Source organism: Ornithorhynchus anatinus, chromosome 12 (genome assembly GCF_004115215.2).
Source record: "Ornithorhynchus anatinus isolate Pmale09 chromosome 12, mOrnAna1.pri.v4, whole genome shotgun sequence".
In the NCBI taxonomy this organism is placed as follows: Eukaryota; Metazoa; Chordata; class Mammalia; order Monotremata; family Ornithorhynchidae; genus Ornithorhynchus; species Ornithorhynchus anatinus.
In genome coordinates this window covers 52,010,980-52,031,042 of record NC_041739.1, presented here as the reverse complement: position 1 = coordinate 52,031,042, position 20,063 = coordinate 52,010,980, and the positions used below count along the sequence as shown (strand labels likewise).

The window sequence follows — 20,063 nt, the reverse complement described above, 5'->3', positions numbered from 1 at the left end:
TTCATTATTAGAGAAGCAGTGTGGCTTAGTGGAAAGATCCTGGGCCTGGGAGTCAGAGGACATGTGTTCTAATCCCTGCTCTGCCACTCGTCTGCTGTGTGGCCTTAGGCAAGCCACTTCATTTTTCTGTGCCTCAGTTACCTCATCTGTAAAATGGGGATTAAGACTATAAGCCCCACGTGGGACAACCTTGTTTACCTTGTATCTACCCCAGTGCTTAGAACAGTGCTTGGCACATAATAAGCACTTAACAAATACTAATATTATTATTATTATCTACCCCAATGCTTAGAACTGTGCTTGAAGCATAGAAGGCCCTTAACAAATACCATTAAAAAAAAGGCTTGGTAGAGATCTGGGCTCCCAGCATTTGACTGTTTGATACTTCCCAAATTATCCTTATCCTGCCAGTCTCCATCACCCCCATTTTCCTCCTCCTCCCCATTCCCAACGCCCCAGGCACTACTTCATCTGTGCTCAGCCCCGCCTCTTCCTCAAATTCTGGAAGCTGATGGTTGCTCTCTGGGTTTCTCCTGCCACCTGCAGGCATAGCTTTGCCAGTTTTCGATTCACAGACGAAGACTCGTGCAATCAAGGCTCTATATACAGATAAATTTATATTACAGTGAACCTTCAGTGTCTTTGGGTCTTAGCCTCCATAATAGAAATGAAAATTGGGTTTCATCATTAAAATCGGCCCCACAGCAAGATATCGCCTCAGTTTTGATCCTTATCTGCAATATTTGCAGAATTCAACCAAAACACACATCCTTCACATTCATTCAGAAATAAGGATTATTATGGAAAATGTAGAGTGCTATTTCCAGGGACGTTCCAAAGGGAAAGCAGTGAAGTAAGTTTTAGTGGCCAAAATATATAGGTAGAATATAGAATTTAGTGGTATCAAGACTACCTCGATTATTTTAACTATCGATGGATGGTAAATGAAAATTTAATTCCTACATGGCATTAGGAGGGAAAGGAATGTGTTTGGCATTTGGAAGTGATCTATATCGATGCATTCTGCAAGAAAAGGTGGCTTGAAACATTTGAAGGCAAAAAGACCCTCAAACCCTTAAGAAATAAACAAGCGTACATGGCCTGTAATTATGGATGGATGCTACCTAGTTTGGGGCATCCCTTAATTATAATATCTAGAAATCAATGAGAAACTTCATAATGAGAAGCTTTATTTTGCAAGCTGATTTCATTAGAGATGAACCACCAGTGGCAAAATATGACTCGGTGGCAAAACGAGTCATAATCTTCCCAATTAGATCATTATATAGAGTTAAGTCTTCATTTTCCAGGAGTGTAAGTACTTAAACGAGAGAGGCTAACTGTGGAGTTTTTTAAATGCAGTTTTAAAATTTCACAAAACGACCCATTTATTTCAAGCACAAGTTTCGATTTCAAGAGAATCCCTTCAAAGCTGATTGATTTCATTTTTAAAAATCAATTCTGACACTTTTGGCTGCAAAGAGCATTTCAGCAAGACCTAATGTTTAAATTGAAAGTAATTATAATCTCACTTTGGAACATTAACTAACTTGTTTTACATCACTAAATACTGGAGATTGTTCTGCTAGAGGCATTTACCAACAGTCAAACGTTTTACAAGTCAGAGTAACAACTGCGACTCTCAAGCCTTCAGTGACACAACACAAAATATAACTGCTTTTATGTTCCGGTTTGCTACGATGGGTGTTTAAATTGTGTACTGTCAATTAAAATGCGCAGTTTATTCCACTTGCCAATCAGGATACATTTGGATACCCTAAAAGACGGAATGAGCAAAAGATATTTAGAGTTGTTACATCAATCAATAAGGAATAACTCATTGCAATAACTTGTCATTGAGTACATTGAAGTATCTTTGCCACGTAGCAATAAGTGCCCAACTGAGATTCCTAAAATTGTTAGGAAAGCAAGCAACTTATATAAATAAAACAAAAACACACTCGCCACAAAATCATCTCCTGTCACCTCCTTGCCTCATTCTCCCTTTCTTTTCCCTCCCTTCCCGCCAGCCAGGCAAAACCGGTTCAAAAAACCACCTTTAGCATTTTCCGTTTCCAATCATTAAAGTGCCTTGGCAAACGGGAGGCTGATCCCCTCCGTCTAGAGGAGGAAGAAACAGTAAGTTCATTTTACAGTCGGGCAAAGATGTCCCAAACTTACAGGATCATATAACTCGTCAGCATTACACATGCTGGTGTCCGTCAAACAGACTTCTGCAAGCATCATCAAGCTTTGCAACTCTTATCGTTTTTTCAATTCTGGTCTTGTCGTATTACCCGTATTGTGGCCTGAGTTTTAGTGACCCATCTCCGCTGCAGACCAAACTGTTTTCGGCATGTAAAGTCAAAAGAAGCTCACCCTGATCTCAGCCACCACAGTGTTATCTTAATGAGCCTCCGCAATGAAAAGCAAAAGCCCAGCATATTGAACCTCTCCCCGGATACCCACTTGCCTCTCTGAGGCACAGACAGAGAGAGAGAGAGAGTTAAACATTTTCCCTCTCAGTAATATATGGCCCCTACTTTATAGCTCCAGAAACTAGCAGTGGTTGGCCCTGGACTGTTGTGAGATTGTTACGTCAGAGAAATGCTGGGAAACAGAAAGGAAAAATTGTAATGCTTGAGAAGAATTCCCCCTAAAAAATAAGCACTGCAGGAGGGGTAGCTCTTAGCCACTCCAAATAGCCCAAACCGATGAGAGCCGGGAGCTACTTACTCGCATGCCTCGCCCTGTGCTTGTGAGGTCTGGTGTGATTCCTTTCAGAGTGTAGATCTTCTCCCTGCTCTGTGCCTTCTGATGAGACTGCAAAGGAGACCAGGGAAGGAGGTGCTTCTGACTGGCCCCCTTCCACTTGAGAATCAACACTCCCCTTTCCTGCTTGGGATCTGGTCCCTTCCGCCTTCTCCCTGGCAGAGCAGTCAAGGATCACCTCCACCCTAGAGAACCGCGGTTCTTCCGCTTCAGCCCCCTGGATCACCTTAAACTCCTTGCCCCTAGCAATCTGGATGACTTTACCAGACCACTGGGGAGGGCCTTCTCTTTCACTCCGGGGACTTGCATCGGCTCCCTGCTGCAAGCCAGGGTCAGAGGCGGGAGAGTTCCGCGCCTCGGCACCCGGGAGAATCCCAACGGCACTGGTGCCCTTGGGTCTGTCATGTGAGAGGGACAACTGCAGCTCCACCAGAGCACCTGGCCTTCCCTCTTCGGCCTTATCCGACAAGCACCCCTGCAGCGGGTCGGTCACTCGGGGCGCAATCCGGAAGCTCTGAACTATTTCTTGCTGCGGGCCCCCGCAGAGATCTCCACTCTGCTCCTGGGTGACGAGCAGCTCTTTGTAAAGGGTCTGGGGCGCCGGTCTGATCTGCAGGGTCGTGCTCTTCAAGCAGACCTCGCTTTGGAGCTTGTCGGGATTTCCGCTTTCTGCTTCGATGCCCGAGGTCTCGGAGGCGGCACCGGAGGGTCTGTTGGCAAAAATAATTCCCGATGGTTAAATTGGAATTTCCTGTCGCTTTTATGTTTTCTGATAAATTTGCTCAGTGTCCCAGGGACTGTAACGTATCACCCTACACTCCGGCTGTTGCAGTTTTATTTATTTTATTTTAAGGCAATTGGAACCCCTGGCAAGATCTCTCCTGGAGTCCACTAGACTGTAAGCTCCTTGAGCAGGATCATCTTTAGCGACTCTCTTGTACTCCTCCGAGCATTTAGTACCGTACTCTGCTCACCTTAAGCGTGTCTTGAAAAGGTCTTTCCCCACTTATTTTTTAGAGCTGCTCACATGAGCTTTAGAGACCAGATGAAATGCTCATTTTGGAGCAGGGCACCCAACCCACCTATACCCAGCCCAAACTTGGATTTTGTTCCTTAGGCAAGCAGTCTTTTCAGAAGTTCTGGACTTTGAAAGTTGTATGCTTAGGCCTCTCAGGGCTTGTGTTAGGAGAGGAAAAGAACATGTTTTGACTTTGCACTCAGTACTCAGAACCCAGCCTAATCATTCTATGCCAAGAGATCTCCTACCCAGGAGATCACTGGATGCTGAAATCATGAGCTATTTATAATGGGGATTTTGCTGTCTTGCCCCTTTTGAACCCTGTGGTCTTGCTGCCTTCCCACCCCTTTTCCCCTCTCTTTAAGAGGAGAGGTGGTAATAATAATAATAGTTATGGTATTTGTTAAGCACTATGTACCAAGCACTGTTCTAAGCGCTGGGGTAGATACAAGGTAATCAGGTTGTCCCACGTGGGGCTCACAGTGTTTAATCCCCATTTTACAGATAAGGGAACTGAGGCACAGAGAAGTGAAGTGACTTGCCCAAGGTCACAGTAGATGAGTGGCAGAGCCGGGATTAGAACCCATGACCTCTGACTCCCAAGCCCGTGCTCTCTCCACTAAGCCACGCTGCTTCTGGTAATAGAACAGCTTTGCGGGTGGGGGAACAAGTCAGTTGCAGGGAGGATTCCCGGCACTGCTCCCGGGAGCTTGGAGGGGGACATCACTGTAGCCTGTAAACCCCTTGTGGACAGGGAATGTGACTGTTTATTGCTGTATTGTGCTCTCCCAAGTACTTAATACAGTGTCCTGCACACAGTAAGTGCTTCATAAATACAACTGAATGTGAATGAGTGACCTGGACGGTGTGGGGGTGAAGCTAGGCTAAGACCATGGGACATCAGGCTACTCTGTAAGCCCCATGAGGGACAGGGACCGTGTCTAACACCCACCTGCGTATTCTCTCCCAGCACATAGTCCAGTGCTCTGCCCAGGAAGTGCTTAATAAATACTATTACTAATACTACCTCAAGGAGTGCCTAGGAGCCAGGGCCCCTTCAGACGTTGCATTGCCCTGAGGCAGAGAAGAATATGCCACCGCTGCCCATTCTGGACAAGGTCATTACCTCCCTGTCATCATTCGGAAGCCTGTTTGAACCTCTGGACGAGAGGGTTACAAGAGAGTTTCTCCCACGAGGCCTCCGCCCCAACCTCCTTGCTCCAGAGCTACCGCGTTTCCCCACCACCAAGGACCTCGTTCCTTTTGGTGCTGCTTCCAAAGCGTGCTTCCAAAGTGGCAGTGCCCACTGCTACCCCTTGGATAGTATGCTTTGAAGCTGCTGCCTCGCCTGCATGGGCGTCAGTCAGTCATATTTTTTGAGTGCTTACCGTGTGCAGAGCACTGTACTAAGCGCTTGGGAAAGCACAATATAATAATTAAAGGACACGTTTCCTGTCCACAGTGGACTTATAGTCCAAAGGCAGCCCTGCTTTGAAGGCTTGGGAAGAGTGGAAATTGGTAGTACTTTCCCCCTCACTGAAACAAAACCCTATGCTGCCATCCTTATCTACCTGTTCCCCAATTTCCCACTGAAATGATTCTGATTTTTATTATTATTAATCACTATGGTATTTAAGCACTCAATATGTGCCAAACATTGTCCTAAACCTGGGACAAACACAAGATTATCAGATTGGACCTAATGCCTGCTCTACATGGGACTCTCAATCCAAGGGAATTAGTTAGTCCCCATTTTAGGAGCAGCATGGCCTAGTGTAAAGAACACGGGCGTGGGAGTCAGAGGACCAGAGTTCAAATCCCACATCTACCAGTTGCCTGCTGTGGGACCTTAGTTCACTTCAATTCACTGCTCTGTGCCTTAGTTTCTTCTTCTTTAAAATGGGGGCTCGATGCCTGTTCTCCCTCGGACCATGAGCCCCGTAAGGTATAGGAACTGTGTCTCACCTGATTAATTAGTATCTACCCCAGAGCTTAGGACAGTGTGTGACACACAGGAAATGCTTAACAAATGCCATAACAATTTTACAGATGAGGATGCTAAGGCCCTGAGCAGTTAAATAAACTTACCCAAGATCACACAGCAGACAAGTGGCAGAGCCAGAATTAGAACCCAGGCCTCCTGACACCCAGGGTCATGCAGGGTCAAGTGACTGAGCTCTCTGACAGTAAGTCAACATTTCTAGTCACTGGAATGTTTGAGAGGGGATGTGGGAGGTGAAGGACGTTAAGAACAGAGTCAAAGTCATTTTCTGTTATTCCAGATTGTATTGATTGCAAGGAGGAGTTATTTTCTGATAGCTCTTCAGTGTGAAACACCTTTTTATGGTATTTAAGGGCTTACTATATGTCAAACACTGCTTTAATCACAGGGGTAAATATAAGTTATTCAGGCCAGAAGCAGAGCTGTCCCACATGTGGCTCACAGTCATGTAGGAGGGAGAACAGATGTTGAATCCCCATTTTACAGTCGAGGAAACTGAGGCACAGAGAGGTGAAGTGAGTTGCCAAAGATCACACAGCAGGCAAGTAGTGGAGCCGGGATTAGAATCCAGGTCCTCTGGCTCCCCAGCCCATGCTTTATCCACTGGGTAAAGATTCTCTTTTTTTCTTACAAGTGAATTAAAAAGCTGTCAAAACAGAACGGGTTGGTTCTCCTAGCACATTCAAGCCAGAAATCATACTGAGAATCGTGAATTCAGTTAAGATAATGACTACATCTCCATATCACCATAATTTATGATCTGTCTCCTGAGCTGATTACATCAAATTGGATCACTCTCAAATAGGAAACTGTGGACAACATCTATTAAACATCATCTGAGGCTAGTTAAAGGTCAAACAGTTGGCTTTTTTTTTTTAATTTGAGAGCTCCTGTTACTGTAGCTGGCTTCCATCTTTTTATATTATTTGAGTAATCAATTGTGAAGCCAAATACGGATTGGTCGCCTGAATTCATAAACATTTCCTTGTAGGTTGGGAGCCTGGGGGATGATTCAGATAAAATTTTAGCCTTTATTGGAAGCTGAAATGGAGATTGTAGGTATATATTTAAGGCAGGGGACGTAATAAAGAGAGAGACAATATTTTGACCTTAAAAGGCTCTTTCTGCCTTTGCCTTTATGCAGTATCAAGTACTACAAATGTGGGCTCTGATCACATTGTATTTCTTATTTCAAGTTTTCAGAATTCATAATAAAAGGAAGAGAAAGATTCCAATAAAGATTTGTATCTTTGATTAGTTTTTTCATCTTAAAATACCCTAGATTTGAATAGGTTTAAATATTTCTGACCAAAAACCCCCAATAAAAAGGAAACAATTTCTAGTGATACATGATAGCTACTGAAGTAATTGAACTATTCCCTTTCTAGAAATTCTTCTCAAGTTTCTTTTTTTAACCTACGATTTTTTGGTTTTATATATTTACATGAATTACTAATTGTCCATTTTACAAAGCACTTGAAAATCCCAAATATGGTAGGAGCCCCATTCCTGTGAGGAAAAACAGTGTTATACCAAGAATGCTGCTGAGAACGATCCCAGGAGAATTTACTAAACATTGTATTATTTTTACTAATCGTAATGATAACATTTCAGCTGGCCCAAGAATTCCCTAATGAGAGTTAACGTACCCCAAACTAGAACCAAAGCAGACCATGGCAAGTGTATCCTTACCAGTCAGGGCAGTTTTGATGTTAACCAGGTGTTTGTGTGACCTCAGAACCAAACCATTGGTTGTGAGGAGGGAGTTGGTATGTATTTATATATATACACATATATGTATATATATGTGTGTGTGTGTATATATATATATATATATACACATATATATATTATGGTATTTGTTAAGCACTATGTCCCAGACATTGTACCAAGCGCAGGGGTAGATACAAGCTAACCAGTTTAAACCCAGCCCATGTCCCATATGAGGCCCACCATCTTAATCCCCCTATTATTGAAGTGACTGGCTCTGGGAGAAGTGAAGTGACTTGCCTAAGGTCCCAGAGCAGAAGAATGGCAGAGCCGGGATTAGAACCCAGCTCCTTCTGACTCCCAGGCCCATGTTTTTCCATAAAGCCATGATGCTTTAGTTTGTTTAATTAGATTTAATTTTTCTTGTGATTCTGACAGAGTCAGCTGTCTTGTGCAATCTGATTGTCCTTTTTGCAGTGTCCGGAAGGGCATGCCTCATTGACTGGGTGACAGGGACCTGGCCCCGGTACGCCCGCCCCTTGGAAAGAATGGCATGATCCCAACCACATTGTGGGGAATCTGTACTATGGATAATAATAATAATTATTATGATGTCATTTGTGAAGCACTTACTATGTGCAAAGCACTGTTCTAAGCGCTGGAGGGGATACAAGGGTGATTAAGTTGTCCTATGTGGGGCTCACAGTCTTAATCCCCATTTTACAGATGAGGTAATTTAGGCACAGAGAGGTTAAGTGACTTGCAGAAAGTCACACAGCTGACAAACGGCAGAGCTGGGATTAGAACCCATGACCCCTGACTCCCAAGCCCGGGCTCTTTCCACTGATCCACGCTGCTTCTCTATGAAAAGACATCTCCAGGGATAGGTGTTGTGTTGGCTTGACATCCTCCTGGTCCTCAGCTACTCCTTTTTAAAGTGTAATGATCCCGGCCAGCAGTCAGCGGCCTGGTGTGCATGCAAAACCAGGGAAAGCAGTGTGGCCTAGTGGAAAGAGCATGGGCCTGGGAGTCTGAGCACATGGGTTCTATTTCTGGCTCCTCCGCTTCTCTGCTGTGTGAACTTAGACAAATAATTTAACTTCTCTCTGCCTCAGCTATCTCAATTTGGAATGGTATTTAAGTGCTTACTATGTGTCAAGGACTGTTGTAAAAGCTAGGGTAGGTACAAGTCTATCAAGTGGGACATGGTCACCTGTAAAATGGAGATTAAGAGTGTGAGCCCCAAATGGGACATGGGCTGTGCCCAACCTTATCTTGTATCTACCCCAGTGCTTAGTACAGTGCCTGGCATTTGAGAAACACTTAACAACGAAAAAAAAATGGACCCAGACCATGTTGCGGATTGAAACGCTGAGCATAACTAGCTCGACTTCAGCCAGGCAAATTGGAAAGGACAAGATAAAATGTCTGAATGTATCAACCGGGCCAACCCAAACCTTCTCCAGGAAACCAATCAATAGCTATTTTTGAGCATCCACGGCAGGGTTGGGAGAGTAAAACAGAAGCAAACAGCTAATCACTGCTTTCAAGGTGATAACCATCGAAACAATAGCAATTGGCTGTGTACCCCTCAAACACTTTAATATTCACCCCAGCCCCAAATAGGTAAATATTCTTGTACCCAACTAATGCCCCTATCTCCACTCTAATGTCTGCCTCCCCCAGTAGACTATATGCTCTTGTGGGTAGGGGTTGTATTTACCAACTCCGTTGTACTCCCCCAAGCACTTAGTACAGTGCTCTGCACACGGTAAGTGCTCAGTGAATACCACTGATAGATTGAATAAAACAACCCAAAATAGACATCAAGAGAAGACACCGTCCCTTTCCTAACAATCCATCTCTGTGCCTCACTTATCTCAACTGTAAAATGGGGATTCAATACCTGTTCTTCCTACTTAGACTGTGAGCCCCATGTAGAACGGGGACTGTGTGCAACCTGATTGACCTGTACCTACCCCAGTGCTTTGAACAGTGTTTGATGCATAGCTAGCACTTTAATGAATACCATTAAAAAAAAACCTCTCTATTGCCTCATGCACTACACTCTTCTCCACCCACATTTGTGAGACAGTTTTCCCCAAAAGGACAAATGATCTTTACCTTTTAATAAGCATCTGGAGGGAGTCGGTGATGCTCTCCATTAGTTCAATGACCTGGGGGTAGGTCAGCTCCGTGCAGGGATTTCCGTTGATGGCTATGACCTCGTCCCCTTCCTGTAGCCCTGCTCCAGAGGCTTTGCTCTTGTTGCGAATCTGAAAGGAATCAAGAGTGACATCATGTGCAGAAATGAAACCATAGCTCTCAAAAGTTTTTTTGTTTTTTAATGGTATTTGTTAAGTGCTTACTATGTGCCGGGCATTGTACTAAGCGCTGGGGTAGATAATAGCTAGTCGGATTGGATGCAGTCCATGAAGCTCACAGTCTTAGTCCCCATTTTACAGATGATTCATTTATTCATTCATTCATTCAGAGCACTTATTGAGTGCTTACTGTGTGCAAAGCACTGTATTAAGTGCTTGGGAGAGTACAATATAACAATAGATGGGCAGGATTAGAACTCAAGTCCCCTGACACCCAGACCCACACTCTTGCCTCTAGGACACACTGTGTGTCTGACATTGTCAGCAATATAATATCTGGAGTTCTTCTTTCCTTCCAGACCACAAAGCTACAGTCGGTCAGTCATATTTACTGAGAGCTTACTGTGTACAGAGCTCTGTACTGAGAGCTTGGGAGAGTATGACAATAGACACATTCCCTGTCCACGGTGAGTTTATGGTCATGTAGGAAATGGGGTCTCCAGTGACCAGGCTGAGGTTTGTACCACAGTTATACAGGGTAGTAAAGAGAGGCTTGGGGCAGGGGGCGAGCTGGAAACAGCCCCCTCTGGTTTAGAAAAAGGACTACAGGAAATCATTGAAGACACTGAATTGTCAAGTGGACTTCTTCATCTGTGGCTGTAGTGCAGTGGGGGAAATCTTGTTCCCTTAAGTAATGCTTCCTATGTGCCAGGCCTTGGGCTAAATGTTGGGATATTTATCGCTGTTGGCTCAGCTCCAGCAGAGATTTCCCCACTTTTTTCACCCTTCACCATGGTAAGGAGTAGGTGGGACTTGAGGGAAATGGTTACAACTGAGAAGCAGCGTAGCCTCATTGGACGAGCCCGGGCCAGGGAATCAGGGGACCTGGGTTCTAATCCTGGTTCTCCCACTCGCCTCCTGTGTGAGCTTGGGCAAATCACTTCATTTATTTGGGCCTCAATTTCCTCATCTGTAAAATGGGGATTAATTACCTATTTTTCCTCCTAGTAAGACTCTGATCCCCAAGTGAGATAGGACTGAGTCCAACTTGATTAACTTGAATCTACCCCAGTGCTTAGAAGACTTCTTGTTAGATAGTAAGCACTAAACAAATGTTATAGTGATTATAATGATAATAATAATAGTAACTAGCTAACAGATCAGATCATTCACCACATTACCATGCCAGGAATAAGAGCAAATAAGGAAGAGGTATTTATACCTAAGAACACCAGTTGCCACTGCAAAGTCTCCATTTTATTGTGTGGAAAATGAAGCTGAAAATATTTCCACTACTAAGAATCATGTGGCCCCCTTATTAGTGTGTGTGCGTGTGTGTTTTTTAATGTTTTGCCCCAGAGACTTTGCTAATATTCTCTAGGATCCAGGAACGTATTGGAGATCACTGAGAGGAACAAAGTGTACCCTTGTTGAAGACATAAAATAAGTAAAAAGTATTGGCAGTAGATGAAGATGCAGTTTTTTTTTAATGGTATTTGTTTAGGACTTACTATGTGACAAATACTGTTTTAAGCCCTGGAGTAGATTCAAGTCCATTAGGTTGGGGCTTAAAGTCTAAGTAAGAGGGAGAACAGGAGAACTGAGGAACAGAGAAGTTAACTGATTTGCCCAAAGTCACACAGCAAGCAATTGGCACAGCCAGGATTAGAACTCAGATTAGAACCTGGGTCCATGCTGTTTCCACTAGGCCAAGCTGCCGCTTGTAAAATTGCAATTACTTAATCCTGGACATGTCTTAGCCAAAAATAGGGTAGGCGTGGTTTGAAGTGTTTGGCCAAGTTGAATTAGAGTGATTTAGTTGTGTCCATTTTGGAGTTCCTGTAAAATATGAACAAGTCAGGTAGAGGTCCTTCCACTCGGTGTCATTTGTTCAAATCCAACTTGGAAATACCATTCTGGGTTTTGTTCTCCCCTCCACATCCAGGAGGAGGGTGACTTTGGGAGCTGGGAGAAGAAAAACTTCGCTCTGCATCTGTTTCCAGGCTGGATGCAGTGGGGGGTGTGGGCTTTTGTCAGTGTAGGCCGTGGTACTGGCCATGGCATCTACTTATGTGCATTTTTCAAGGGACTCCTGTCTCCCCCTCCACCCCCGTAGGTCCCTCGGGAGTTCACAAGGGCAGTCAGAGAATTGTTTCAGGAGTTTGCTTCATTCTGCTCGTGCCCGACCCCACTCTGGATCAGCCCCCTTGCAAGGCGCATGTTTTGGCCATTTCCCAGGTGGAAGAGGCCCCCATCCCAGCCACCCAGCTTATGGAAGGACCTGCAGTTGGCGGGAAGGCGGTCAGGGTTACTATTCCACTCCCCTCTTTGCCCCTCTATGTGAATAATAATAATGCTATATGTTGAGCACTTACTATGTGCCAGGAATTGTACTAAGCACTGGAGTGGATACAAACAAATCAAATTGGACACAGTCCTTGTCCCATGTGGGGCTCACAGTCTCAAATGCCATTTCACAGATGAGGTATCTGAAGCCCCGAGAAGTGAATTGACTTTCTCAAGGTGACGCAGCAGACAAGTGGTGGAGCTGGGATTAGAACCCATGACCTTCTGACTCCCAAGCCCATGCTCTGTCCGCTATACCATGCTGCTTCTCTATGTGAAGTCACTGAGGAGCAGCCAGTGCTGAGCAGACTCCCAACAGCTCTGTTCTTCCTGCACCATGGGAGACCTGGAGTGATTTAGATAAGTGCCTGGGCCCAGAACTTGGTATGTATGTTTAAAGGGAGTCCTTCGCCATGCTGGGGGCCCAGAAGATTGAGTAAGAGACCACAGTTTCAAGTCAATGGGCTTTCTGAACTGGATACATCTCCCAGGGAAGACAAAACGGGATGAACGGTCAGACCCTGGAAAACAAACAAATCTTCGCTTTACAGCGACGTCTATCATCTAAAACTGACGGGCTCCTAGGGAAAGGTGCGGTTCATCAAGAGTTTGTAGAGTGCAGTTCATACTGTTATCCAAATAAGCATCGGGCATCACCCAGTGAGGGTTAAGCATTCCACCAGAGAATACATTCTGATATCAACATCCAGCAAAGTGCTGGGATTATGTTTCTCTGACCTTCTACATTTGCATGAACAGCAGGAAATATTTTCCCCACAGTTCACATATTAACCACTTTATAAGTTGGCACAAGATAGGCGAGGCAGAGACAGTCACCTTGTCTCCCTGTAGAAATCCTGTCTAACTTCTAAACTTTCCACCTATTTTCCAAAAGAGATCACTGGTTTGGAGAGGGGGACATAGCATTTTTATTCAGATTTCCCAGGGGAAACCCAGTGGGCTTTGGCTCCAATCCTGGTTCTGCCATTTGCTTGTTATATGATCTTGGACAAGTCACTTCACTTCTCTGTGCCTCAGTTTCCTCATCTGTAAAATAGGGATTCAAAATCTGTACTCCCTCCTACTTAGACTGTGAGCCCCATGTGGGGCAGGGACTGGGTCTGACCAAATTATCTTGTATCTATCGTAGCACTTAGTACAGTGCTTGGAAATAATAAGCGCAAAACAAATGCTGCAATTATTACTATCATTTCCAAGACCTTACTATCTGCTTGACAGAGTAGAGAAAAACCCATCTTTTTTTCTAATTAGAGAAAAGGGGGATGATAAATTTCTATTTCCTTTTATGAACCTTTTATATATTTCCTTTTATTTAGTGTAAAAGCAAGAACCTCTGCATATCTCTGACCATCACCATAATGATGCATTTCCTTGTTTGCTGTTCATTTGTATGAAGAGGATTAAGAAGATTATTGGGTGACCTTAGCAGGCACTCTTCAAAAAATACCACTAATAATGATAATGGTGACTTACTGATTTACCTTACCAAGAGTGCATGTGGTCAAGAAGGGCAAAAGATAGGGAAAATATGGGAGGATTCTTACATCAGGCCACTCTATTTTGTTGATTCTTTAGAATTGGACAGTGCCTTTCATCAAGTGATTTGAGCATCTGCAAATGTCAAACCACTGTCTGATTCTGCCTTGCGATTATGGTATTTATGAAGCACTTATGTGTCAAACACTGTTCTAAGCTCTGGGGCAGATGAAGACACAGTTGGACACAGTCCCTGTCCCACATGGGGCTCACAATCAAAATAGAAAGTGAAATCCCATTTTACATTTGAGGAAACTGAGGCCAAAGAAGTGAAATGACTTTCCCAAGATCACACAGCAGGCAAGTGAGAAGCACTGTGGTTCATTGAAAAGAGCAGGGGCCTGGGAATCAGAAGACCTATGTTGTAGTCCCAGCTCTGCCACATGTCTGCTATGTGATCTGGGATCTGTGATCATTTAATTTCCCTGTGCCTCAGTTACCTCATCTGTAAAATAATAATAATGTTGGTATTTGTTAAGCGCTTACTATGTGCAGAGCACTGTTCTAATCGCTGGGGGAGATACAGGGTAATCAGGTTGTCCCACTTGGGGCTCACAGTCTTAATCCCCATTTTACAGATGAGGGAACTGAGGCACAGAGAAGTTAAGTGACTTGCCCACAGTCACCCAGATGGCAAGTGGCAGAGCCAGGATTTGAAGAACCCATGACCTCTGACTCCCAAGCCCGGGCTCTTTCCACTGAGCCACGCTGCTTCTCTGATCCTGGTTCAGAAATGGCGATTAAGGCTGTGAGGCCCATGTGGCACATGGACTGTGTCCATCCTGATTATTTTGTATTATACCTTAGTGCTTAGTACAGTGCCTGGCACATAGGTAGAGCTTAACAAATTCCACGGAAATACCACAGCTAACAAGGGTGGGGATGGAGGGAGATTTCTCCCTCTGCCACTACCTCAGGGTGCATTGTGGATCTTGAGCAACTCAACTCAGCACAACCTAGGGATGTGCTAAAGCCTAAAGTTAAATAGTCTGATTCTAATGGAAACTGGTAGTTCAAAATCTCAGGTGTTTGATCCTGCGGTCCAGCTCTAGCACAATACGTATTTTCATATTGCAAATGTCCATCCGACAACGCGGGCCCGTTTGGATTCCTTGTGCGGCCGGTCAGAAGACACAGCTTGTGTACGCAAATTAATTGAAACAATCGAGTACTGTACCATGAGTTTTTGCAAGAACACAACCCTGGTGTTCTTGGATTAATAATAATAGCAATCATGATAATAATTCTACTGAGTGTTCATCCCTCTCTGAGTGGCACTCTGTCTATCCGCTTCTAATCCACTAGGCTCACGTGACAATTCCTCTACAAGAGGTGACAGCCTCTTCAGTGTCACCCTTTTTTGCCCTCTCCCACACTGAGCCATAGTGCAATGTAAATATTTACTAAACAGCATGCCCCATTATCTAGTGCTATGTGAATAGCTCACGAAAGGCCTTATCTCAAGGAAAATCCTTTAGAGGAAAGAGTTCAAGTTGCTGTGGGAACCTTCATTCTAGGCTATTTGTCTTCTCCCAAATGTCTTGGAGAGTTTGCCATATTGCTACATGTGGCTTGATGTCTGATGGGTTTTCATGGAGAAATGAGAAATGCAAGCTCTTTCCCCTGATTTCCAACTGATTATTCATTTCTACAACCCTGCTTCTTTTGATCAGTCAATCAATTAGTGGCACTTATTGAGCATGCAAACTGTTTTAAATATTTGGGAAAAGACCTTGAGCCCCATGTGGTACAGGGATTGGGTCTGACCTAGTTATCTTGTATTTACTCTGGTACACAGTGCTGGGCCTGGCCCACAGTAAGCGCTTTAATCAATCGATGGTATTTATTGAGCGCTTACTGTGGATAGAGCGCTGTTCTAAGCACTTTGGAGGGTACAGTAGACTTGGTATACATGTTCTCTGCCTACAACAGCTTTCAGCCTAGAGGGAGCTTACAGTCTATTATTAATTATATTTACTGAGCACTTACTGTGTGCAAAGCACTGTACTAAGTGTTTGGGAGAGTACAATATAACATCAAACACATTTCCTGCCCACAACGAGCTCACAGTCTGGAGAGAGTTTATAGTCAAGAGCAGCATGGAAGCGGCATGACCTAGTAGACAGAGCACGGATCTGGGAATCAGAAGGACCTGGGTTCCAATTCTGGCTCTTCCACTTGGCTGCCCTGTGACCTTGGGCAAGTCACTTCACTTCTCTGTGCCTCAGTTACCTCATCTGTAAAATGGATATTAAGAATGTGAGCTCCATTTGGGACAGGGACTGTGTTCAACCTGATGATCTTGTATCTACCCCAGTGCTTAGAACAGTGCTTGACACACAGTAAGCGCTTTAACAAATACCATCATCATCATTACTGTTGTTATTATTAGAGGAAACTTACAGTCTAGAGGGGGCTTACCAAATCATCGTTATTACTAATTACTATAGAGTTGGTAATAATTATTGTGGTATTTGTTAAACACTTACTATGTGCCAGGCACTGTACTCAGTGCCTGAATGGATATGAGCAATTTGGGTTGGATACAGTCCCTGTCCTACATGGGGCTCACAGTCTCAATCCCCATTTTCCAGTTGAAGTCACTGAGGCCCAGAGAAGTAAAGAGACTTGCCCAGAGTCACACAGCAGACAAGTGGCAGAGCTGGGATGAGAACCCAGGACCTTCTGACTCCCAGACCCATGCTCTATCCACTACTCCATGCTACTCCCTGATCCCTGCCCACGGGGAGCTTTTCCAATTTAAACCTGTACAATTTGTCAACTCGAGGGTCCTCTAATGGGGAATAGCAACTTGAGCAGAAATGCAGTTGAACAAATGATCCAAGTTCAAGGTGCCTCTTGAAAGCCTGGAACTGAAAGAGCATATCGGGTCACTGTGAGTTCAATTGCGGACCCTCTGCCATGATTGGGACTCTGTGGATCCAAGTTAGCAACCACAATGAGAGCCTGGTGTGACTTTGGACACTGGGTTGAGGAATCTTCCCCACCCTTACCTATTGCTCTTCATCCTTGAGAAATGAGTTGCTCTAAGGAAATGGTGACCTGAGGCGCTCCTGGAAGGAACCCTAGAGCCACAGCTGTGTTTGAAGGAACTGAGGGCCTGTAATCCATGGTGATGCTGTGGGTCGTTAATTAATTAGTGATGGTATTTGTTAAGTGCTTACTATGAGCCAGGCACTGAACTGAGCAAGTTAGATGCAGTCCCTGCCCCACGTGGGGCTCACAATCCCCATTTTACAGATAAGGTAACTGAGGCACAGAGAAGTGAAGTGATTTGCCCAAGGTCACAGAATGGACAAGTGGCGGAGCTGGGATTAGAACCCATGACTTTCTGACGCGCAGGCCTGTGCTCTCTCCACTATGCCATGTTTTTCCTTTGGGCCTGCTTTAGATAGCTGAACACTGAAGTGTCCCGACAGGCCGGGAAGATACAGAAATACAACTGCGAAGACAGGCGAGATGCTCCAAAGCGAACATTTACATATATGGAGTGGTATGCCTGGTTGAGCTCGTCTCCCCCAGGAATGTAAACATCCTAGCAGTCTGAAAAAAACACCCAGGATCCAGATCCTTGACAGGATACCTCTCTGCAATAGGCACTCTGAGCCCCTTCCTTTTTTGTTTAAAATACTGAAGACAACAGGAAAGGTTTTGAAGTACATGATAGCTCCTTCTATGGCTATTTACTTAAGTGTGAGAAAGTCGTCCAACTATTCAAAACATCCCTTTGGCTCAGAAAAGAATAAGCACGATATACCACAGTGAACCTCAAAGGCTTCAGGCTAGGAAAGGCAGAAAAACCCCTTCTCCACCCCACTGGTTCTGATAAAAGCAACTCATTTCGGGAATTCTGGTCATCTTCCTGTCCCAACCTGCAAGGTTGTTGTGGGCAGGGAGCGTGTCTACCAACTCTATTATATTGTACTCTCCCAAGTATATAGTGCTCTGTGTTCATTCATTCAATTGTATTTATTGAGCGCTTACTGTGTGCAGAGCACTGTACTAAGCACTTGGAAAGTACAATTCAGCAATAAAGAAAGACAATCCCTACCCACACCGGGCTTACAGTCTAAAAGAGGGGAGACAGATATCAAAAGAAGTAAATAGGCATCAATATAAATAAATAGAATTATAGATATGTACATTTATACACAAGTGCTGTGGGGTGGGGGGAAGGGGGTGGAGCAAAGAGATCAGGAGCTAAGGAAAAGGGGGCTTAATCTGGGAAGGCCTCTTGGAGGAGATGAGCCTTCAGTAGGGCTTTGAAGGAGGGAAGCATGATTGTTTGGCAGATTTGAGGAGGAAGGGCGTTCCAGGCCAGAGGTCATGGGCCAGGGGTCGACGGTGGGACAGGAGAGAATGAGGCACAGTAAGCACTCAGTAAAGACCACTGCTTGTCATTTAGCCCTTTTAAGTGTGTAAAATGCCTTTGAGTTTTCAACAGTACGAGAAAAAAATTTGGGCTTCCGATTACTGAATCTCATTTGTATTTTACAAATGAGAAAACTGGAACCTAAAAAGAGTGATTTGATTAGAATTATTCAGTCAAGGAAGCATAGTTGGAACTCAGAACCAGAATTTACAGTTCTTAAATTATCCATATTTATCATTTAATAAATAAGAAATCAGCATGGCAAGAAGGTCCTGGGTTCTAATTCCAGGCTCCACCACTTGTCTGCTGTGCAACCTTTGGCAAGTCACTTGACTGTGCCTCAGTTACTTCATCTGTAAACTGGGGATTTAGACTATAGGTCCTGTGCGGGACAGGGACTATATCCAACCCAATTTGCTTGTATCCTCCCAAGCACTTAGTACAGTGCCTGGTGCATAGTAAGCACTTAACAAATACCATAATTATTATTATTACTATTCTGGGATGAGAGATATGCATGATTAGACCAAACACAGTTCCTCCCCTCTGGTTGCTCACAAGCCATTAGCTATTTTGTGCAAAACAGACATGGGAATTAGTCTGCCTCTTGCCAACAAATGCCAGTTTAAAAAAAAATATGGGTTTGGGTCAATTTCTTCTTCGAGGGCAAGATGATCCAAAGAGGAATTTTCTAGGGCAGCTTATGCTGCAGTTTATACAGATCCCCCGGAGGCTGATTCTGTAGACTCTACAACAACCAAGTACCAGTCCCTGTGAGAGTGAGTTCCCAGATCTGGCTTGTGATTAGCCCAGGAGTCCCAGCGATTTAATAATAATTGTCATAACTGTTAGTGCTTACTATGTGCCAGGCACTCTATGAAGTACTGGGGTGGACACAAGTAGATTGGGTTGAACAGAGTTCCTGTCCCATGTGGGGCTCACAACCTCAATTTCCATTTTACAGATGAGGTAACTGAGACACAGAGAAGTGAAGTGACTTACCCAAGGATACACACCAGACAAGTGGTGGAGCTGGGATTAGAACCCATGACCTTCTGACTCCCAGACCCGTGCTCTATCCACTATGCCATGCTGCTTCCCATGCTTTACAGTATGGCTAATTCTGAATTTCTCTTTGCTCTTTATAATCAGTTATCTCTTCCTGCAAAATTAGTGGGGAATTGAGACTCCAAATCAGGTGGGCATGGCCTTGTATCCATCCATGAGAAGCAGTGTGGTTTAGTGGATTGAGCATGGGTGTGGGAGACAGAAGGACCTGGGTTCTGATTCTGGCTCCACCATATGTCTGCTGTGTGACCATACACAAACACAACTCTGGACCTCAGTTACCTCATCTGTAAAGTGGGGATTAAGAGCGTGAGCCCCATATGAGTCAGGGACTATGTCCAAACCTGATTAGCTTGCATCTACCCCAGGGTTTAGAACAGTGCTTGGCACATAGTAAGTGCTTAACAAGTACCATAATTATTATTATTATTGCCCAACCAACCCTGGAAGGTGTTCGGGGAGTGTGGAAGGAGGTACCTGCTGGGACTTCCTGGGTCAAGCACATGCACCCAGTTACAAACCAAAGTATCTTCACTGTACCACTGATGGCTTACTTTTAATTCTTATAAAATATAATTGCTAGAAATGGCCCAGTGTCTCCCTTTTATTATGCTGAGGTCGAATAGCTTCTGCCAGAGGAAAACTTTCTAGCATGAGTAGATGTTTTGTAGAAATTTTATTTAATGAAATTGTCACCTTGTTTAGTTGAATGGATCGACCATATTTGTTTCAGGCACTCAAAAGTAAAGTGCTTACTCTGCAGTCGATATATCTGGTATTTATTGAGCGCTTACTATGTGCAGAGAAAACTGTACTAAGCACTTGGGAGAATACAAGAGACTTAATAGATAAAATTCTTGCCCTCAAGGAGCT

General features: G+C 44.3%; 1 protein-coding gene across 2 annotated transcripts in view; it reads right to left on the bottom strand.

Annotated features, from left to right (window-relative positions):
* Positions 1–20,063, bottom strand: part of SYNPO2 (synaptopodin 2) — a 155,722-nt gene that overhangs the window by 28,396 nt on the left and 107,263 nt on the right. For both annotated transcript variants that reach the window (XM_029076610.1, XM_029076608.1), the window contains exons 2-3: positions 9,627–9,778; positions 2,737–3,482 (exon numbers count right to left, since the gene is read on the bottom strand). In XM_029076610.1, coding sequence (XP_028932443.1) covers positions 2,737–3,482; positions 9,627–9,778 — 898 coding nt within the window. The remainder of the gene's footprint in view (positions 1–2,736; positions 3,483–9,626; positions 9,779–20,063) is intronic.